Consider the following 23,518-nt stretch of genomic DNA (forward strand, 5'->3'; position numbering starts at 1 on the left):
CATAGGGGTCTGGGCTTGATCTGTGGATCTAACACACCTAAAATACAAAGACAATTTGCATTTTCCATTCTAGATTGTGTCGTATCCTTTATTAATTCCTCATTACTCCAAGACTTAAGCAGTGAGATTTAAGGCAGTAAGGTGAGAACTATGACATAATGCATGCTACACATGACATAAAGAGGGAATTGGATTTAATGTAGCAAGTCAAGTTTAGCTGAGTATTAATATTCATGCAAATTTTATAAGCAAACCTACAATTTCACGAGTGATGTATACTTTTCTTCTTTGTTTGATTTCCTGGGTAAGGTAAAAAGACCAAATGACTTTTTATGACTTTGAGGCAGTAATAAAATCCATTGTGCTAGGTAAGTCACTAGAAGAATCAGCCAGTGGTCTGTGCTGGTGCTTCTTTTAAGAGAATGATGTCATTTCTTCAGAAAAGTATGCATGGCTTGTGTTATTACCAACTGCTCCAATCAGCACTGGAGAAGTCCAGATGATTCACTTGGTAGCTAGTGGTCTTTTCCTGCCAAGGTTTTCTCTCTTTCACAGAATACATAGCTTTTTTTTTTTTATGTACTGGGATGTGTTTTCCTTTGTCAAAGGTTCTTTTCAAGTTTAGGGGTTTGTTCAGCCTTTTAACCACAACTTAATTATCCAGAACCTGGAAAACAGCTTCTTGGGCAGGGGAAAGAAAAGGGGTTTGAACAAATAATTTCAGCATTTGACAATTGCTTTGTCCTTTACACTGGATTTCTTCTGGAGATCAAAGGGTAAGTGTACAGTGGTTGAAAATGTACTGACTTCTCTGGAAACAGTGGCACAAGCTAGACAGGTGACTGCATGAGTAATGTGACATTGGTGTTGCAGGTCTTACAGGGTCCAACACAGAACCCCTGAGACTATAACTGGTTTTATTTAACAAATTAAGAAAATCAACTATCATCAAAACAGATCTCTTCTGAGTTGGCACACAGCTGCGTGTGACGCTGCCAATGTTCAAGGCAATCCTGCAGATTGTTTTCTGAAAGGCTGTTGAGGATCTTTTTCATTTTCGCTTTTACATCTTCTGCTGAAAAAAAGAAATGGACTCCTTTGAGCACCAACTTTATCTTTGGGAAGAGGTAGAAATTGCAGGGAGCCAGGTCTGATGAGCAGGGTGGGTACTCAAACACTGTGATGTTGCTATTAGATGAAAATTTGATGAAAAATGCTTCACAGACAAAGCATTGTGGGCTGGCAGACATGCACATTTTCTGACCAAGGGTAAGAAAATACCTATGTTTGGACATGCGTACAGTCATCTGGAGTGAAGTGATCGAGTTTAACCTTGCCTTACTGTAACAGGTTACAACATGTTCTATAACCATCTCTGTGTCTCTCCCCTTGAACTCTCGGTTCCTGAGCTATTAATCTCCTGTATGGGTTTTTTTTTTGTATTGGGCCATATAGCAGGTTGATATTACTAATAATGAGAAGAGAGCATAGCTGGCATGTGAAGAGGTTGCCACTGGAACCTGATGACCACCAGACTATTACATTGCACAGAAAGCTGTGGCACTTGGAGGAACATCGGATTTTTGAGTTTTGTTGCCGATGACAGTGACTGAACACCTGAATTTATAACACCATCACAGACAGTTCAGGAAGCACATTTTGTGCCTGCTTACTAGTGAGCAGGTTCGTGAGTGATAATGAGTAGCAACATAATTATTTTCCTGCATCTATGTGGATTTTTCAGAGACTGAGGAGTGTATATTTCTGTGTATGCATAGACATTGTAAAACACTGAAATAGCAAGAGAAGCAAGGGCAATAACTTTAATAATCAGGATTTTAATGTCATTGTTCAAAAATTACAGATTTTTTTAACAGTATCTCCTTGAAATGGTGATTATGAATGATTGATATACTGTGCTGGAATCTAGGGAATTTATATATGCTCTAAAATTTGTGTTAGTCTTCTGCAAAAAAGGGGTTTGTACTTTTTTGTTCATCCCTATGAATTGTGTACCAATTCATAACACGCCCTTTTAGGTAATATCTTGATTAAAAAGAATCTAAACCATACATCACAAAGGCTAAAGCCCATTTGGTATATAGACCATAAAATATAAATATGATATCATCATTACACATTGATTATGATGATCATGGATTGTATCATGGGGAGCAGTTCAGCTTTTCATCTTTGGCATGGATCGTTGTAGATTTAGAAAAATTCATGAGATGGGAGAAAAAAAAAAGAGAGGAGAGCTTTTGTGGTAAAACCAGATGTGAAACATGGGTAAGGAGATTATGACACCCTAGTGATACAGATAGGTTTTTGATATAGACTCTGTTAAGGTATGTGCCTTTACAGTTTTTCCCTTCCTTTCTTTAAAGCTGGAATTAATTGAAACACTTTAAAACTCAGAGCTGTTAGTGAGAAATTTACCTGTACGCGTTGAAAAACTCTATTTGAAATGTTTGGAAAATCACAGTTTGAACTAGCTACAATTGTGTTAATTTTATAATATCTGGTTTTGTTGTTTTATCACCTTGTGATAGATGTGCAAAATATATCCTCTTCCTACAAAGACATTGTACTACAGCTGTGTGGACAGGTTACAGCTTGAGGGTTATTTACCTCAGCTATGATATGAGAATTTCCCAAAGTAACCTACAAAAATTCTGACTTTTGAGTCTTTATGTTGGAGGTTTGAGTATGATCATTATAAGCTGTGGACTTCACAGCCTAATGAATGATACAAATTATACTGAAGCATTTTTGTCTAACTTCCAAGAAAATCTCATCATCATGAAGAATACATTAAACAGAACTCAGACATTTCTGCTGTTGCCTTTTGCATAAATTAAGAATACATCCAATGTGAAAAATTATCCATGTAACTGAGATTATTTATACTCTGTAAATGCCCCATGTGTAAAAAGGCCTTTATAGAATTATTTGTGTCTTTTATGTCTTACCAGTGCAGCTAGCAGTTTAGAGCTATGTGTCTTAGAATTAAAAATGATGTAATTTATCTCCAGCAGCCTAAAATATACCTTGAATGTCTGTTGTCTTATAACAGCAGCTGAAGCATGAGGAACATTCTGCACTACACAGAGGCAAGATGCCAACAAGCAGCTGAATGGCAGTGCTTTGTGTAAAGAAATGATTTCTTGTGCTTCACATTACCTGCAAGAAATATGGGCAGTCCAGCTGGCCATGAAGAGAGAGGTACACTTTGGCAGTGTAGCAAGCAAGAATAAGTATTGCTGGTAACAGTATAGGAGATTTCAGGGGTCAAGGTTTTATTTTGAGTAGTTCTGGTTACGTGGCACATGAGTAAGAATGGCATTTGCACAGTGGGATGAAAGAATGGAGATGTGCAAAGGGACTTCAGATTGCAAAATACAAGTTTATGTTTAATGGGGAAAACGTAGCTGTATCAAAGCAGCCTTTCTTGAGGTCCTAGCGAGTGTGTGTAAACTGGAATAAGAATCAGTGTGTATTTCACGATCCAGTCACTTTCACAGTTGTGACTGTATAACAAGCTGCCCCAGGAAGTGGTGGAGTCTCCTTCCCTGGAGGTGTTCAAAAGACGTGTAGACATGGCGCCTCAAGACATAATTTAGTAGGCATGGTGGTGTTGGGCTGGGGGCTGGACTGGATGATCTTAGAAGTCTTTTCCAACCTTAGTGATTCTGTAATTCTATGTTGCCTCAATTGCCTGGTTTCCAAGGTAGGGTAATTTTGTCACAGTTCTCAAGTAATGTTTAGGAGGCTGTCAATCTTTTACAGTTTCTAAGATTACTGGTAAGCACTTGACAACCTTGAGTCATTTGCAAAGCTACAAAACTCTTGGTTCAAGTTCTAGTCTGCTGAAGGATGGCACTGAACTCAACCAGCAATGTCTATAAACTGGCAGTGCAGGGGTCATAAGAGCAGTGTGTGTATTTTACTCATTATGAATTGGAAAAAAAAAGGATGCTCTTTAAAGTAAATGTCAAAGAAGTAGAGTGATGGAAAATTAAATAACCCTCTGTCCACTTTTCAGTACATCAGGATCTTAGTAGATCCTTTTCCATGTTTGTCTTACTGTAATTTTGTTAATGGTCTTCATATAATTTTGAGATCTCACTCACGGAGTTTGGAAAAAAGAAAGCTAACTAGTTTTGTATCTTGTCAGCCTTTTTCATACTCTAGAACTTTAATCCTTCCTATATGGTAAATAACTCTTTGATAGTGCTTTTTTGACTTGTAATCTTGTAAATGAGAGGAGAAAGAATTGTTCTGTTTATTTCCACTGGAGTTGAAGTTTCTGCATCCTGTAAAGCCACTCGTACCAGTTCCCTACGGGGGTTTCCTGTAGGCTGTGAGCATACAAACTAATTGTTAGCCTGTTCTTACGTTCTTTCTTGTCACCTGTTACTGCTAAGGACAGGATACTGTACATGGTGGATCTCTGTTCTAGCTCAGTCCAGTTGTTCATATGTACTTAACATAGATGTGATTGTGTTCTTAATATTGGCAACAGGCAAATTTATCTGTGATGCAAGTCATAAGCCAGCCTGGCAAAACAGAGTGAAAACAATTTAATCAAGAAACAGAATGTCAATATCTGAGAAAGGGAGATTCTGAAAAAATGGTGTAAGTTATGTATTTTTGTTGAGAGATAAGCCTCTAAAAATCTCCTGAGAAATGAAACTATTTTAAACATCATCTCCAAGCGCTAACGGCAGAAATGCTAAAATCTATTTTAGATACTTGCATTCAGTAAAGCTGACATCTGAAATAACTGGCAACATATTGTAATAGATCTTGAACTTGTGTAATGAAACAATTTATTGCATGAACAGTCTTATTAAAATACTTTTTATTATGGAGGAAGTCAATGATTGCTTGTGGTCACTTCTTAAGTAGACTGAACTTTGTTTAGTTATTGTCCTGCACTCTGAGGACAGTTTAAAAATCATAGCAAATACAAGAATTTTGGCATTTTAAGCAGAACTTGTACCAAAGACAGCAGTAATTTCTAATAATGTGTTTATAGGGGGAGACTTAGGTCTTAAAACCGAACTATTTTATTTCTGTGTAGGAAACATGAAATTTGGAATCTAGAGGAAATGCCCAACATCTTATGGTTTGGCTGGCAGTGAATTAATGGGCAAATGGAATTTTGAGGGTTAACAACCACAGACCCTCTGGGTGGACCTGATATCCCTAGTTTATTTATCCATTGGTATTCTTTACTTCATTTTCTTTTCAACAGATTGTATTGCTTTGGATTTGTGTCCTTTCTCTGATCAGCTTACACTTCACTCTCCACTATCAGCTTCAGACATTCTTGCTCAGTTGAGTAAGGTTATGTGAAGAATAGCACCTGTTGAAATGTGTAAGAATATGCAAACTCATCTCAATTTTGCATGCTTCACTATTCTGCTTTATTCATATCTAACAAAAATGAAGAAATCCTTTGCATGTGCAACAACAACTTGTTTCGATAAAAGTAGTCATCATCTTAAACATCATAAGAGCAGCATCCTATAAAGAATGATTTTCCTATAGTTTCCTGGTAGCGTGTATTTTAAACCAGAGAGGAAGCAGAAAAATTTGGAAGGATTTAAAAGCCATGGAAAAAGTGTTTATACAGAACTTAAATTTGAGGTCCAGTACCTTCTCCCATATGGGGACAGGCTGAGAGAATTGTAGTTGTTCGGCCTAGAGAAGAGAAGGCTCAAAGTATACCTTAGAGCAGCTTCCAGTACTGAAAGGGGCTACGGGTAAGCTGTGAAGGGACTCTTTCTCAGGGAGTGCAGGGATAGGATGAGGGGGGAATGGTTTTAAGCTGAAAGAGACAAGATTTAGAATAGATGTTAGGAAGAAATGTTTTCCTGTGAGAGTGGTGAGGCACTGGCCCAGGTTGCACAGAGAAGTGGTGGCTGCCCCCTCCCTGGAGGTGTTCAAGGCCAGGTTGGATGGGGCTTTGAGCAGCCTGATCCAGTGGGAGGTGTCCCTGCCCATGGCAGGGAGTGGAACTGGATGGGCTTTGAGGTCTCTTCCAATCCAAATAATTTTATGATTCTATTATTCTATGCATGGATTTAAGTCAGTAGTCTCTGCATAACAGTCTGAATGTTTTTCTTCTATCAGGGCTATAAGGTGTTGTGCATATATGTGGACTTTCTTAGGGTGCAGTCCTACTGCTAAAAAAAATCCCAGAAATGAATTGATCGAATGCTGTGTTGGCGGGTGAAAGACAGTTAACAGAGATAATAATGACTCTGTCCTTGCTATGACTTCTCCTAACTCTGTGCATCAGTGTGGAGTGAGCAGGTAGATAGGGAAAACCTCTAGAAGAAGTGCAATATGTATGCTGTGCAAAGCCCAGAAATGCGGTTTATTGAAGACAGAAGTTGCCAGCACTTTTGAGTCATTCTTCAGCCCTCAACTATGAAGATACTTAAAGATGGAAAGCTGTAGTACATTTGAATTACAAGAACATGTTAATTTCTTACCTTGTTATTCAGGCATTAGAAAGATTTGGAGAGTTGTATCTTTCTTGTGTTTCAGCTGAAGTCAGATCTTGATAACATTTTTAAAATCATGATACTAAATTTAATCTTTTAAAGTCATGGAGGAAAACCGTATTGAGAGTGAGGTACCAATGTGCAAATTAATGTTTTTGCCTCCTTAGTCAAGAATAGATCTTCATGTCTGAAATATTTTGCAAATAGTACAAAGTCTAAGATTACCAGAATGTGTTTCAAAACTAGCATGTATTCAACTAGTGAACAAGAATTGTATTTTGTATTGTACTTGGAAGAAAACCTGTCGTTTTTATACTGCAGACAACATGGATATTTTGGTGCTGATAGTTGTAATATGTTCATTAAACTACATGTATTATATGTAAATTTTCTACATTTGATAGGGATGCATTTTTCCAATGACAGTATTGGCATTTAGCTCGGGCAGTGTGGTGGGAAGGTGCCATTTATGTATGGCAATATGGAAGAAGTACAATTCTGTTCAGCCTGTCCTTGCACACTGTGTGCATCTGCTTCACAAAATAGCCAGCAGTGGACTGCAGGAAAAATTCTTATTGCTCCGTGACATGCAACTCTGTGTTCATTTATTACTGAAATCTAGTTTAAGATGCCTGCTGAATGGATGAAGAGAGAAAAGATTAGTGAGAAAACAGGGAAGATGTAGCATGGTAGGAGTTTACTTCAGCTGAGAATTAGGAAATTTTGAATCTATAATTCATTTACAGGAACACACCGTTATTAGGTATGCCTCTGTCCATGCAAGCATGAACTCTGTGGATGGTCTGACACTAGGGACTGCTTGTGCTGGCCATGGCTGGTTCCAGCAGGCTCCAGTGGACTGGCCACACGCCATAGATGAGCCCCTCAAAGAAGTCTGCAGCACCCCTGGGAACAGGAAAAGGTAAACCACTGCCCAGCAGTGTGAGGAGTAAGGAAAAAAAGTGTGAGAAATGTCCCTGTAGACGCAAAGGGTAGAGGAGGTGGAGAAGGTGGTGATGCTCCAGATGTCGGAGCAGATATCCCCACTGTGGGTCCTCCATGCCATCCTCCCCATGAAGAGTGCCAGATCAGAGCAGGTGGGCATGACTTGAAGGACCCTGCAGGTCCTGGAGAACTTATCCTGGTGCAGTCTTATCCTAAGGGACTGCAGTCTTTGGAAAGGAAGGAAGGTTAGTAACAATAGATAGGATGTGAGGGAATGCCCTCAAGTTGTGCCAAAAGAGGTTTAGATTGGATGTTAGGAAAAATTTCTTTACTGAAAGAGTGGTCAAGCATTGGAAGAGCTGTAGTAGGAGGTGGAAAATAACTTGATCTGTAGAGGTAAAGTGGTGTATTTTATTGTTGTAAGTTTAAGCAAGCGCCTGAGAAAGCAGTGAATTGTAGCAAGTTTAAGCAAATGCCTGACCAGCAATTAATACATCACAAGAGAAAGGCTGTGTTAAAAACAATGAGGAACTGTAAGAAGTGCTTACTCGACTGTGTTTCCCATTCAAGTTATGAAACTTGCAGTTGCAAGAGACCTTCAATGATTGGGAACACAGCCAAAGGTGGCCAAAGGACAAGTGAGGAAGACAAAGGAAGACAAGTAATGACCCTTACGAGGAGGGAAAGACTCTCAACTGGGGTTTGCACATGAGCAATAACAAGCAGTGATTATATAACTTAAGGACGGAGTTGAGCCCGCCTCCTGGCACGTATTGGCCTTGCGTGGCAGGATGCAAACCTGTATAAATAAACGTGAAACCTGTGGCAAAGTGTCAAAATGCGGCAACAAACCTACATTTGTTGTCGCAAGAATGCCTGCTAAGCTTCGTTCCTAGCCATGCTACAACAAAGGGCCATGAAGGCTGCTTCATTGTTATCCCTAACGATAATGGTTACTGAACTGTCTTGCTGTTTGTAAGTAAATCATTAATTTTTGACTAATTTTTACTAATAATTCATCTGCTTATAGTTTGTAACTATTTTGCCATGTTCCACAAGAACCCTTACCTAACTGCAATAATAGGCTGTCCAGGGAAGTGATGGAGTCTCCATTCCTGGGGGTGTTCAAAAGGTCTGTAGACATGGCACTTCAGGACATGGTTTAGCAGGCATGGTGGTGTTGGACTTATAGTTGGACTGGATTATCTTAGAGGTCTTCTACAATCTCAATGATTCTATGATTATATGATTCTATGAAGGAGCAGCAGAGAGAAATTGTACCCCCTGTTCCCTACCTGTCCTCTAGTGCTCAGAACATGGGAGGGAAGATGTTGTTTGTATTTGTCTTTGTTTCTGTGTCATGGTTTGAGCCCAGCTAGCAACTAAGCACCACTCAACCACTCGCTCTCCGCCCTTCTCCCCTGCCCAAGTTGGTCGGGAGGGAGGAAGACAAAAAAAGTAAACCTCATTGGCGGAGATAAAGACATTTTAATAGGACAGTAAGAAGGAGATAATAATAATAGTAATACTACTACTAATAATAAATATAGTAGAATATACAAAACAAGTGATGCACAATGCAGTTGCTCACCACTCAATGACTGATGCCGAGCCTATCTCTGAGCAGTGATTGCTGTCCTCTGTCTGACTTCCCAGTATACATGCTGAGCAAGATACACGGTACGGGACATTGTTTTGGCCAGATTCGGCCGGCTCTCCTGGCTATACTCCCCTTGCAGCTTCTTGTGCACCTCCCTGCTGGTAGAGCATGAGAAGCTGAAAAGTCCTTGAATTAATATAAATCTCACTTAGCAACAACTAAAAACATCAGTGTGTCTTCAACATTATTCTCATACTAAATGGAAAACAGCACTATGTTAGCTACTAGGAAGGAAATTAACTCTATTCTAGCCAAAAGCAGGACATTCTCACACTCCAAATATGTTTCAACTGGCAAGAAATTAATTAATTTGCTGCCAGTCAAGTTTAATTTGCCTGTTAAGAGAGGTAGTAGCTAAATAATCTCCCTATCCTTGTCTTGACTCATGAGCTTTTTAAAAGATATATCTTATTCTCTCCTCCTGTCCTGTTGGGGAGGGGGAGTAGGACAGTGACTGGGTGGGCATCTGGCAGCTAGCCCAGGTCAATCCACCACCCTGGTGAATTGTTCAGAGAATGCAATATTTTGCTTTGACCTATCAAGCTGCAGGATTAGAAACTGCTACTACATAAGCAACTAGTGATAAATTGTAGACCATTGAGACTAATCCTTTAGAGCTGGGTAACTACTTTGTTTAAAAACGTAAAAAAGCCTCAATGTTCTAACACTTCTTTGAAGTCTGTGTTATGTCATCTGCATTTGTTATTGCATTTCAGTATTGGCAAAATGCTTTTTCATAACTGTCCTGTGTTATATTAAGTCTCTCTTTTGACGCAGGATTGTCTGTGCCCCATGTCTTTGGGATATTAAGATGGGAATGACTTAATCTCTGACTGTGATATCTGCTAGTGGATATTCTTCTGTTACCCTGTTTTTTTGTGAAAATGATAGCAAGGGAAATATATTCCCTTCTTTTCTTGCTTCTCAGGTCCTGTTTATAGGAAACTGTGTTAATTTTTCTCACGTTCCTTCGCTGCCTTATTTGTATTAATTCTGCAGGAAACAGTATTATGTTCAAAATCTGCATTGTTTCAACTTTGAAAGATAACAACCTGTCACTCTGAATTGGTATGCAAAGAAGAGTATCTAAGTTTAAAGAAAACTCTGCTAAACTTGACATTTCCTGGCTTATACACGGTATCTAGGAACTATACGCATAGGTGGTCTTCACAAATTTACCTCACATTTATGTTTGTATAACTTGTCAGTGTAATATAACATTATCAGAGACAGTAGGCTTACCTTTGGTTCTTGTAGAATGCATGACAGAATGTTAAAACCCTTATGTATACTCCAAATAGGAAAGAAAAGTTGGGAAGAAAAAGATTAGCATGAATGTTCTAAAGTAGGTGTAAGAAATAAGAAGGCATAGGGGCTTCCATCCTAATGTCTCTTATGAAATGCAGTTGCTCCAAATATTCAGATGCTTTTCTTTCTTTATTTCTCATCTACGATTTTTCCAGTTGGGTGTAAGAAACCCCAGCTTTTGTATTTCAGAAGAATTCTGATCTGCCAACCTTTTGTGATTATTGGCATATGTCAGATGTGAACAATTTTTATTTTAGATAATACAAAAGATTATTTTTTATTCAGGATGAGTGTTTCCACATGGCTTTTTTGCATTTGTTGCTTTTAAGAAACTGAACAGTCTTGATATTATGTGAATGCATGTTGTGGAAAGATTTTATTTATGAGGGCAAGTCCCCACTTTAAATTATATGTGGTGGATGTGAGGCTATTTCAGAGTGTCCATGTAATGTTTTATGTGCTAATTTCATGAAGTCTGCTCTGTGTATTATTTCTCTGTGTTTAAAGTAAATAAAATGCAGAGCAAGTGCCCAGTTTATCCTTACTTAGGAGGCCCTTAGGAGGAATTTTTTGCCAAGTGATATTGTCTTGGGCTTGAAGTCTGCTGAGATGTATGTGTGCTACATTTAAATTTTATTTTATTTCAGGTAAGAAACTTGATAATGCAGAGATACACGAATGCAGAGGGAAAAATGGCATGTTATGTTATCCTTGCGTAAGAGAAGTCCACCATCCTGGTAGCCTTTTCAGTTGCAGCTGTGAGCATTTGAGCACTTATAGAATTTCAGATGGTGGGAGAAAGATCAGTTCCTCAGAATTCACTTACAGTTTTACACCAGATGCATATTACTTTTCTTTACATTTGCTAATCTTCCTTTGACTGTGTGTTTGGTCCTGGCATCCAATATCTGAAAACATGTTGAAATTGTGTTGCTATAAAGCATAGTATTGATTTTTTTCTGCTTTCTGTGTTTAGTCTAATGGTAGAAGGTCTTCTTAACTCCATTTCTAAAGATCATTAAAAAAAATAAGGGGTTGGTTGGCAAGGATATGGCTTCCTCCTCCCTTTTCTACCTGTGAAATTGTCCAAGAGATGGAGAAATAGTCACATTTACTTCAGAAGCGGTCAAAATGATCACAGAGATTATTTGGTTATCTGGACTTGTCTAAAAATGACGCATTTGAATATATAAAACTGAGGTAAATTTTGTTCAATAAGCTTTACATGAGCATTCAGTTCTTTAACTTCTGACTCTGGAGATTGGCAGTAATTTTCGTAGTTCTCTACCAATGGATTAACCTTTAGATTATACAAAGAGCTGAGAAAAAACTTAAAATATTAGTGATCCTAGCACAGCTTTTCGGTGTGCCTAGACGGCAGTCTGAAGATGAGCATCTCAAAGCCCTGGTTTAATTTTTCAGCAAAGAGAATAAAGACAGAAGAAACATGGCAAATGTGCTGTGATTGAGTCCTTGTTCAGAGTGGCCTTAGGCCTCGGATTTTGTAGGTGGAGAGGGAAAACCTGGAGCACCAGCTGATGGGCAGCTATTCTTGTTCCATATCCAGAGTTTGTCAGCATGTTTCATTGGAAAAATAACGATATATATATAAAAAAAATCTATGCCTGAGTGAAATTCAGCATTAGTCATAAAAATCATACAAAAAATAGTTTCTACATTTTACTAGTATTTGAGAACCATGCTTTTAAAAAGAAAATGCATTTAACATTATTTATATTTTATATTGTTATGTAAAGGTAAAATTATTCAAGATATGTAGAAGTGGTGTCTGGTAGGTGTGCTTGAAGTACCTAGCAGCACGTAAGTAGCTAATCACCTAAACATATGACATTTAAACCTCATGATGATGACAAACTGTCCTAAAAAGTGCAAGAAGGAGTTGGAACAGCCAAACAAACCCATCTACTCTTACGTTTCTGATGTTAGTGATGATCTTTCAACATCTGTTCATTCTGCAGCTAGTGTAGCTAATTGAGAAAATAAATACATATATTCACATTTATGTAATCTAATTGTGCAGAGATTGTATTTTTTTTTCTTTTTAAAGTAACACCCACTTACATTGGATGTAAGTTGTGTTTTGCACCACCTACAAAACTTCATTTTGTTTTCATGTTTGGTACAGGATTTCTTGTTGATGATTTATCCATATGTCAGGCAGAGTATCCAATGTGATAATGATCTTTACATAATTCCAGGAGAAATAAAATTCTTTTGCTCATTCATGCTACATGGAGACATACATAAAAGAACTTTGCTTCTGTTAGCCAGATATACCATATTGTTTTCTCTCTGCAGCAAAACTGTTTGATAGGTTTTTAAGTTTGGAGATCTCATGCCAATGAGATTTTCTAGGAGGAAAAAAGCCCACAAAACATTGCTGTATCCATCTTTACTCTTGATAGGAACTTGTGTTTTTTGGCAGCTTAACAATTTGAGCCAAGTTAGATTTGTATGATATTTCTATAAATGCGTTTTACAGTATTTTTTTTAACTTCGGTTACACTCTTGTAGTTACTAGATACGTATCTGGTGTTAGCTTTTTATGTTTGTTTGTGTGCATAAATATGTTATGGCAGGGGGGAAGCTAAGCATCTAAATGACTTTATTAGAGTGTTTTTCTGTTTTAGCTGCTGGTAACCAAGGAGGGATTGCTGCCTTTCTCTATACTGAAAAAAAAAAAATATTGAAAAAGTATAGAAAGAGGGTAATGAGATGCCTTTTCCAGCTTCGTAGTTGTTCAGGATTTATTCTTGTGCCCTAAATTATTCCTCTTATTTCATTAAATATAGTTATCTGAAAATGTGGCTATACACTGAGTAATAAAACTAGTGTATAGACTTTTCTGTACATGCTGTACATATTTAAATGACCCCATGGGTCTCCCAAAGCAAACTTTTAACATTCCAAATCTTTTACCGTGCATCTGCTACTGGCGTGTAGCCACCCACCCACATAGATTTAGTTGAAATAAATGAAATTTATTCCAGTTCACATAAGTAGAAGAGCTTGTAAAATGTAAAGGTAGTCACCTTGCTGGTAAGGTTACTAAAACAAAGGGTTTTCTTAAGTGGAGTTTTGTGGGGTTTTTTATTTCTGCAGGACAGTGCACAACTTCATACTTCCATAAATTCTTATCTTATGTTTCCCTTTTGTTTTTCTTTGCAGATGGGGTTTATACAGATTAATGAGGACTTCATATTTATTGAGCCACTGAATCGCACTTTGGCTGTGACAGGTCATGCACACAGGGTGTACAGACGAAAAAGGTCCATAGAGGAGAAAATTACTGAAAAGGCAGCTTCTCAGAATCAGTACTGTGGTGTTGTTACAGGTAATATACGAATCTCACTGAAAAGATCTAATGTAGCAGACAAATTTTTAAGATACATAGATAGTAGTTGAAAACAACCCCTAAGAAAAGCATATCTGATTATTCTTGTGGCAGTAACTTATGGTATATTTTGAGGTGGCACGATGAGGCTGCTGTTTCTCATGAGGGAATTGACCATTGAGGAACAGCAGTTCATCTTAGTTTTGGTTAGTAATGAGTCCTGAACTTAGAAATGGGTCTAATGCTAAGTTGATTTTTTTATAACAGTGTTCTCGTTCTATGATTGTCACTTAGAAGAACTGTATGAAACAATTCTAATGTGTCTTCCTCAAAGGTGGGTAGAAGAAGTTGAAGTAGAATGATTTTGCACATGGTGATGACATAATAGTTTTCAATGGAAAAGGGAAAAATGGCTTTTGTGAAAGGTGACATGTTGTTTGGGTTTCACCATCAGCTTCTCTTCTTCAAAGGTTAGAAGACATCTCAATCTTTTGATCACAGCATGAACTGAGGATGTTTTTAATATTGCTATGACAAATATTTTTTTCCCCCGGAAAATAAACCAGAATAAGTGCACATTTATAGGTGTTTCATGTCTCCTAACCTGGAATGAGCAAGACTCTGACAAAGTGGAAATAGCAGAGATGCACTGATATGGCTAGGGAGCTGGGTTATATTATATTTTGGGTAGGGCAGGAGGAACTGGCTTATTTCAAAAAGATAAATGAAGGTAAAAGAAGGATGCAGCTGCAGTGTCCTGGTGCCTAAGAGGCTGCAGAGAGAAGATGAAGCCATACTTTCCATATGACTGGATGAAAGATTGAAGTTGTAACTTGCATTCAAGGAAATTTCAGTTGGGCGTAAGAATGCTTAGCACTGGAAAAGACTGCCAAAAGAGGCTGTGGCATCTGCATCCTTAGACATTTACAAAACAGTGGCTCTAAGAGAGGTGGTCTTTGAGATTGCCCTGACTGGAGCAGGAGGCTGGTCTAGCTAAGCTCCAGAGACCTCTTCCAGACTAAACTTTTCTGTGACTATGGGATTCTTTCTGAACATTTATGCTGCTCTGTCTGTTTTATATGCCTGCAAAATAAAGGTAACAGGGGTTTTTTTCCCATTTTGGAAGTATTGTTTTTATAATTAGGCATCCATGAATAGGTTAAAATAAAAGATGAATTAGCAAAACAAGGCTCTTTTTGTAGTTACTAAGAGGGACTAAGTAAATGACAAGTAACTTCCTACAGTGGTCTCCATATTTCTCTTCTACGCATTGTATTATGTTGTCCTGCTTATCTAAAATTATATTGTCTAAGAAGAAAAAGTTGTTCACATAAAGTAAAGCTGGTTTTTATTCCTCATTAGTGATAAATGAGTTAGAACATGCATGCCTGCATGTGTTTGGGAGTGAGAAAATGAAAAGTGTGCATGATGAGTGCACTGGGAAAGGGAAGAGGGGCATCTGATAAATCGCAAACAATGATGTGCTTGAAAACCAGTAAAAATAAAAACTCTTCTGTAAGGACATTATTTTTGTGTCATGTTCATTACCAGTCATCCTTTCACTTTCTCTTCTGCTCTAAAATGGGAAAGTTAGCTTAGTTTGTTCTAACGATTTTAGGCCCAAGGCTTTGACTTGGTCCAAATAACCTGTCAACACAGATAAAATATTTGGTTGAAATGTTTCACTACCTCTACCACCAGCCTGAAATTTCAAAATAACTCAAGATGTACATAGCTGTTTAGCACCTGCTGGCATAGTGTTATTACCAGGGGGTATAAATATCTGCAATTTCTAACTGATGCTGTTGTATTAGCAAGACTGGTCCCTCACTCTGCTGCTACAGGTTATTAGTAATTACTAAGTAGGGCTGCAGTAAGTTACATGCATAAAAGCTCTGTCTGTGCTCGGAGCTGGTGTGACATGCAGTTAGCGAATGTCCTGAAAGCATTCATGGTACAGGCACCGTCTTAAAGGTGAGTTGAAGCAACAAAAATAAGCTTTTACAGCAGTATTTGAGAATTTAAAGTCAAATCCTAAAATGAAGCAAAGATAAAAGAGATGATTCTATGGGGCTGTCAAACTCTCAGGTTATGCACAGGTGCCTTGGGTAGAGATGTAGCTGTCTTACAGAGAAGCTATTATCTCAGCAATACGGCAAGTTCTCAGCAATATGGACCTATCTTACAACAGGATCTCTTGCTTCTACAGTAGCCGTGTGTCAGAATACATGCTCTGGGACAGGTATTTATGCTGCTGGTTTTGAGCCAAATTGATCTCAAAGACTGGCTACCTATCAAGCAAATGTCTATTGCCAGTGATGAATAGTAATTATTAGAAGGAATGAACATCTGTGCTGGAGGTGTTGAAGGATCACTATTGGAAATAAAAGCTTTGCATGCAGAACCAGAAGAGGCAATCAAAGAAGGTATTGTTTATTGTCTGTTACTGTTGTGGGCTGGATTGAAAGATGCTACACAGACTAGCTTCTTTGGAGAGAACAAAAAAACTTGGGTTTTTGAATGGGGTGGATTTTTCCTGTTAATTAGGGGAGGGAGAGAATTGTACCAGCAAAAGCAGATGCTTTCTGGATTTGTGAAAGTGAGCGTGTTTATCCTTTTGTTGAATTTGTGTATGATTTAATTACATATGTGAGCCAGTTGCACACGCACAGACCTCACAGTTTACATCTCTGTTTAGCACATGGCCCATGAAACCTTTCAAAGCAACCAGTTCACAAGTGTGTTACAGATAAACATGTGCAAGAAGCAGTTGCTGTTAGAGCGAAGGTCCACATTGGAAAGCTAAGCTCTTTTCCTTCTGCTTAACCTGAAGCACTTGGTCCAGGCTGAAGTTGTTCATATAGTGAATGTAACTCGTGGTAATATCCTAGGTTACTTTGAGGATGGAAAAAATGATCTGCTCAAATGGTAATTCCTTTTCACGCAGACTAGTGAGCAAGAGCTGTTCTCCAGGATACAGTAGATCAGAATTTTTAATCACTTCTGTATTTCGGAGACTGGAAATTTCCTCTTTTTAATTTTCAGTTCTGGCAATACATTGCTCTGAGTTATGAGCAGATTGTGCATCTTCTCTTAGAGTGATGCTACTTTGCAGGAAAAAGGCTGCTACTTTTTCTGGATCAGACGCAGAAGTTTAATTTTATGTGATGTAGACTGGGCAGTCAGCTGGGAGAGCTGTGTTGTTTCTACAGCCTGTTTCCATGTGATAATTATGTAGTAAAATGCATAAACAATCTTGGCCATAGGTCTTGTTCTGTGATAATGCACTAGATGGAGACTGGTACTGCTTGAGGTATTGATTTTCATTCTTCGAGTCAGAAACAAGTTGTCGCTCTGTGTTAAGACATTTAAATCCCTATCTAAACCATAGTGGAGGTATAGCTTATGGCTTCCAGAGCTCCTAAATATTCCACACCTAGCCAGAATATTACAATTTCTGTATAGCTGGGGTAACCATTTTCTTTTCCTTAAGAAAAGAAAGCCAGAGGAGTGATGGTGAATACTCTGTGGTCTGGGCCTAATGTGGATGTACTCAAGGAATGCTTTTGTGCCTGAGGACTTCTAAGTGTCCAGGAGTCCTGTATTCATAGCCCATTCTTAATGTTGGCTAAGATACTTTATGCAAGCTGTGGTTATAGTAGCTGGGTTTTCAACTCTTTTGGGCGTGGGAGGGTGTGAATTTTTGTTGTTTTGTTAACACTTATTGTTATTTTCTCTTGAACGTCAAGTGTACTTGCTGCAATGTTTCTAGCCTTCTTGCTGGAGTACTGGCGTGTTTCTAACTTTTCTTTCACTCAACTGAGTTTAATAAATTATAATGTAATCTTCATATTTTCTATATTTGTAAAAAACATAGAAGAACCCTTCTGTAGCATTTAATTTCTATTTTGCCAATTTAATTAAATTTTTAAGATGAATTTATGCATCTTTAATCCCAAGAAGCAGTTTTATCAGTTAATCTGACTTTTATTTTGTTAGCACATGCATTAGTGATGCAAATATGGGGTTTTTGCAGGATTTATTCTCTCCTACATACTCTACCTTCAATAACGATCAATTCTTAGTCATTTTTACTTATTTATGAGTGTTTATGTCTAAAGCCTGTTTTGCCTGTTATGTGGCAGTAATTATGGCAGTTCTTTGAATACCAAAATTGCTAATTTAATTTATTTTAAAGTCTTAGGGAAGAGCTAAAATTTTCACATAAATGAGACCTCATGTGATAAGGAATTCTGCCAGCAATTTGGAAAAGGTTGACTGGCCAAGAACAGATTGTCCTTTGGTTTGTTAACCCAGCAGATATCTGAGGCAAATAATGGGCACTGCCCCTCATAGCCAGCTTGTCTACAGAGCTCTGCAGTCGTCTTATCCACTACAATCCTGAAAGACAGAGGTTTCAACAGTTTATGGGACTGTGGTGACCTTAGTGCTTGGCATAATGATGTATTTTATTGTGGGCTGCTTACTGTCAATTCTATATAAAAATGGACAACTAGCAAAAACTTTTGGAGAGGTATGTTAGCAGGCTTCACTGAACAGCCATTCTAATATTAAATTTTAAGTTTTTGACCCCAAACTGCTGGTTTTTTTTTTACAAAGAAGTGAACCATGAATAAACTATGTTGATGGAAAATGCACTGGAATCAGTCACTTCTTCTAGGGGTAAGACAGATTGACCAGATGGCTCATGAAAGATCTCTCTTAACCCAAATGAGTTTACTGTTTAAAGTTAGATCTACAGCCTACTCTTGCAGCATTAGATGCTTGGATGGTAAGTTATTGCTATATAGCTTATAGGGTGTGGGGAATTTTTGCGCAAATCCTGACATAGAAGTTTCATTAAAAATTATTCTCAAAAGAGTGATGAAAACACACATAATGTTTTATAAACTAGGCTGTAGATCCACAGTTAGCAAACACAAGTAGAGCTACAGGCTAGCTGTTCATATAAGACCAAACAAATGTCTGAGGGATTGAAATAAGAGAGATTAAAATTATTTTAGCTAGCTTATGAATTTATAAATTGCTTCTATTAATAAGCAATTGAACACCAAAACTTATTTTACTTTTAGTAAATAGATATGCTTATCGGTGTTCATAAGTTTTTCTTTGTCAGCAATCAGGAAGACTTTCTAAAATGTAGCAGGATGGACTAAATCACTCATCTATATATAAAATCTTTAGCAGATGACTACAGAAAAAGACAGGTGACCTTTTTAAAGTGTGGCTACTTTATACTATTTACATTTAAGTGTATTCCTACATTATATTTACATTAAATCTGTATTACATATATTTTATATTAAATCACGTATCCTCCTTCCCCTAGTATCTTATATTTTAAAGTTAATTTGTGGTTTCAGTGACTTTTAAGGCATATTTTTAGCACTTTCCTGAAGAGTGATTTATTTTTTGGAGAGTAGTCATGTGTTATAAAATGAACTGCAGGAACTTTCCTATTAGAGATGAGACTGATTAATTGCAAAACATTTCCTCAACATTTCTGAATATTTGATTGTTTCCAGAACATGTGTTTATAATTGCCATCTCAAGCATTACTTTTGTTGTAAACAGAGAGCCCAATATTCCATTGTGGAAGCTGGAAAAAATTTCACTTGATTTCAGTGACTTCAGTGAGATCAGTCCCAGACGTTTTATGTCCTCTCGAGAGGATTTAACAGAATTTGGCTATTACAACAGGGAGTTTCATTTTATATTTTGTTTTAAATGAAATTATTTTAAGTATTACTGACTGCTGTATACATATCTGACCATCTTGTGGCCTGTTTCTGTGTAATTAGTGCATCTTTTTCCATTTGTACAGTAATAGTAAAGGGGATTTTGTTGTGATTCTGGAGAAGAAAGTTAAGATTAACAAGAGTAGTGAGCTCTAGCTTACCATAAATGTAACATGGTTTCGATTTGGAGCCTTCTGTAGATTTAGAATCCTATTTTCAAGGTTTAGTTTTGTTGTTTTACGTTAGCTGCATCACTGACTTTGAAGTCACGTTAGTAAAACGTCACATTTTTGTTTCCAACAAAATCTATGATCAAAAATCAAGATCTATGTACTACGTGTCATTCTTCATTATTCATCTTTCATCTTTGCAAATCACTTAATCATTCCACCTCTTTTCTTAATATTGGATTTGTGGCAAATTGATATTTATTATCTTTTATGCTAAGGCACAACCAAGATGTTTTCTCTGTGATTTATGAAGATGGGCAAATAACAATTCTACAATGTCAGTGAGACTATTTTGCCCTCAAACAGGCTGCCCAGGGAGGTGGTTGAGTCACCATCCCTGAATGTGTTTAAAAGGCATATGGATGAGGTACTTGGGAACATGATTTGGTAGTGGACAGGTATGGTTGGAGTTAATCATCTCTAAGGTCTTTTCTAACCTAATGATTTTCTGATTCTAATATGAATTTAGTTTTCTCCCACAAAACAAACTCTTATAAAATCATGTCAGGTGAAAGGTGCAAAGAATCCGATTGACTTTATTTGAGCACCTAAATAAGTTTGCTGTTTTCTTAGTGTGAATTGACGCTTACATAATTAGTACAGGCCTTCGGTAGGCCATAGCATTGGCAGTGCTAAATACGTTTGTATTAGAGTTCATTACTATCACATTTCCATATAATCAGTTATACCATAATCACAGGTAGTGATGGTAGGAGTAGTCTGAAGGAGGAGTTTGTCAAGCAATGTTTTATTTTACAGATAAAAGAAAATCCAAGAATCAGAAAGTACCAGAAAGTGGAAGAGGAAAACGGTACTCTTACAAGTTACCTCAGGAGTACAATATAGAAACTGTTGTGGTGGCAGATCCAGCTATGGTTTCCTATCATGGAACAGATGCTGCCAGAAGATTTATTTTAACCATCTTAAACATGGTAGGAAATTCAAAATTATTTTGGTGTTTTACCACCATGCATGCACCACAGGCTGATTTAATTGTTCCTTTTAGCTATTCTAGCTGAGCACCTGTAAGGGACAGTCAGTATGTGACCATCAGTAGACTGTTAACCCTTACTCTGTATGCTTTTGCTGCATGAAACCATGGTGCTGCAGACTTGTCGGTACTGCCTGGTCTTATACCTTCAGCAAGGAAGCCAGCAAGTGAGAGCTGAACGTGATGATTTTTTTTTTTCTTCTTAGAAGCCCGTGATGTTCTTGGGAAGGCTGGGGCGTTGGATTATTTCACATGATCTATACATGCAATGAAGCAGTGATATTATTGGGGATTGTGTGATCATTAGTAACTGAATAAAACTAAAGGGTAGTGTACTCAGACAATTATATACCTTCCCAGCTATAGCCGGAGCTGCAGTGCACTCATTTAATTCATAAAGCAGTGAAAACTAGCATCTATTAAGTGCAAGGGAAGGTAATTCTAAAGAAGGAGTGTAAGCTGAAGAATAAATAAAAACTTTAAGTGCACTGAATGATGGGAAGAGTTATTGCCATGTCCTAGCTCAGACCACTGGACCATGATCCTGAATTTAACTGAACAGAAATTTTCATGTGAGTAGTTTTCTATGCTTGTGTAAGTATTTGGAGAAACAGGCTACAGTGGTCATAGCCATTAAAGGGAAAAGGTCTTTCTGTGCTCCCAGAATGAATACTGTCTAAGATCTGTTTACCCTTCAGAAGACTGATACAATATATTAGCTTAATGTTCTATTCAAATTATGGAAAAATTAAAGCAGTCAGTCGCAGTAGAATATGATAAATTTTTTTAGGTTCTTTGGAGATCTTTTATTTTCAGTCTACAGTGTATTGTGTGAAATAGAAGCATGTATTTTTATTTGCTGGTTTTTTGCCTTAGGTTTTTAACCTTTTCCAGCACAAGAGTCTTGGACTACAAGTAAACCTTCGAGTGACTAAGCTTGTCCTCCTTCACGAGACTCCAGTAAGTATATATTATCTTTGTCTTGGCCTGTGAAGGGTAATGCCACTTAGCCTGTTGTTCCTCAAAGTCTTGCTGTATTCACTAGCTCTAACGCCTGACAAATTTTCTCAGTGATCTTTTGTGCTTCGTTTAGTTATTTACACTACTGGGCAGCCCCAGTAAAGATTAAGCTTCTCCTACTTTATGTGCTGCACGTATACAATTTTTTCTGTGCTTGCAGTTGAAAGTCAATCAAACAAAGCTTCCTAGTTCTTAAAAAATCTGCTATTTGTGCATTCATATAGCTACATAACAAGAGTAATCACCCTTAAACTCATAGGACAGTAGAATGAGAGCTAATGTTCTTTGTCAGCCATTCCCTAGACAAACAAAAGGTGCCATGATACAGCACTATTCTTGTATTGTAGATTTCAGACATCATCACAAATCCTATTGTTCTTTTTTTTCTAAGAAATGTTAGTCAGCTGATATATTGATTGATACTTTCTGTTAGTCTATGGTTTATATCTCATATTTTATTTTTCTTATTTTTTCTACAAAATGCTATGGAAAACCTTTCATATTTTACTTAGTTCATTAGAAAAAGGGATTCACTTATCCATATTTATAATATCAAAATATTATATTTTCCAGTGAATAAGAAAGTGTTTCTTTTCTTCAGTGTCCTCTCAGCAATGTCCTCTCATTTCATATTCAAATTCTAGATCTTCGCATCATTAATCTTTTCTTTTCTATAAATGGTGAAAAAACAGCAAATGAATGAGACGAGTTCAGGTGAACAGATCCATTGAATGCCTCTCAGTGCACTGTCTTCATCTGTAACTTTCGCATGAGACAAAAATGGTCTCTGCTACTGAAGTTCAAGTCATTCTGGCACAAATACATTATGCCACAAAAAGGAGTATATCTTTCTAACTCAGTCAAAAAGTGTACCTCATTCTATTTAATTTTAATAAAAGGACTTTTTTTTTTTTATTTCCAGGCAGATATGTATATTGGACATCATGGGGAAAAAATGCTGGAAAGCTTTTGTAAATGGCAACATGAAGAATTTGGAAAGAAGAACGATATACACTTAGAAATGTCAACAAGCTGGGGAGAAGACATGTCTTCAGTTGATGCAGCCATACTGATCACAAGGTAAAATACTGAAAGATGATTGTTGAAAAATAGGCAGTGCCATAATATGGACTTAGATCAAAGAAACTGATAGGTGAAGAAGCAGTTAGGGTTTAGTTTTGCAAAGAGCAAGAGTGCAACTGGATGCTTCTTTACAGAACTCAAAGGTAGTAGTAAAGTAATGGTAAAGATCATTCACAGAGTGATAGTTCAAAAATGGTAAACGTGAAATAACAAACAGGTCACTCTCTTGTTTCTACTTAGCCACATCACTCAGGCCATGGGTTGGACACCTCCCTCCATATGCCTTCATTTAAAAGAGGCAGCACACACAAACCTCTAGATACTTTTATTCAAAATGCAAAATGTTTATACCATTTAGAGCTGGATTAGCTTGACATTAGGCTCATTACTGAGCTATGCTTCCCTTTAATGGATCTAGAACTAGCATGTTCCATTGTGTGTGTTTACATCATGTAAACAGCATGTGCTCTGCAGCCACAGGGTGCAATCCCATATCTGCCATTCCTCCTAGCACCTAAGCATCAGATGTTTCACACATTCAGAAGGAAATATGCTTCCAGCTTACCTCTTTTTCCCAAGAGGATTCTGTCAGGGTTTGCAGGGGTGTTCATCTTGATGTTCAGAGAGTATAAAGCCATTATGTAAAGAA

At 37.5% G+C, this 23,518-nt stretch overlaps 1 protein-coding gene across 2 annotated transcripts in view; it reads left to right on the forward strand.

The window, feature by feature from the left end:
* Window positions 1-23,518, forward strand: part of ADAMTS19 (ADAM metallopeptidase with thrombospondin type 1 motif 19) — a 140,272-nt gene that overhangs the window by 20,532 nt on the left and 96,222 nt on the right. Inside the window, exons 1-5 of one of the 2 annotated variants that reach the window (XM_054054832.1) lie at window positions 8,308-8,438; window positions 13,621-13,786; window positions 20,535-20,707; window positions 21,643-21,726; window positions 22,709-22,866. In XM_054054832.1, the coding sequence (XP_053910807.1) occupies window positions 13,621-13,786; window positions 20,535-20,707; window positions 21,643-21,726; window positions 22,709-22,866 (581 nt within the window). In that variant the 5' untranslated portion in view covers window positions 8,308-8,438. Of the gene's footprint in view, window positions 1-8,307; window positions 8,439-13,620; window positions 13,787-20,534; window positions 20,708-21,642; window positions 21,727-22,708; window positions 22,867-23,518 lie in introns of those variants that run through there. The other variant, XM_009562964.2, reaches the window with a different exon arrangement.

The sequence above is a fragment of the Cuculus canorus genome, chromosome Z (assembly GCF_017976375.1).
Source record: "Cuculus canorus isolate bCucCan1 chromosome Z, bCucCan1.pri, whole genome shotgun sequence".
Lineage (NCBI taxonomy): Eukaryota > Metazoa > Chordata > Aves > Cuculiformes > Cuculidae > Cuculus > Cuculus canorus.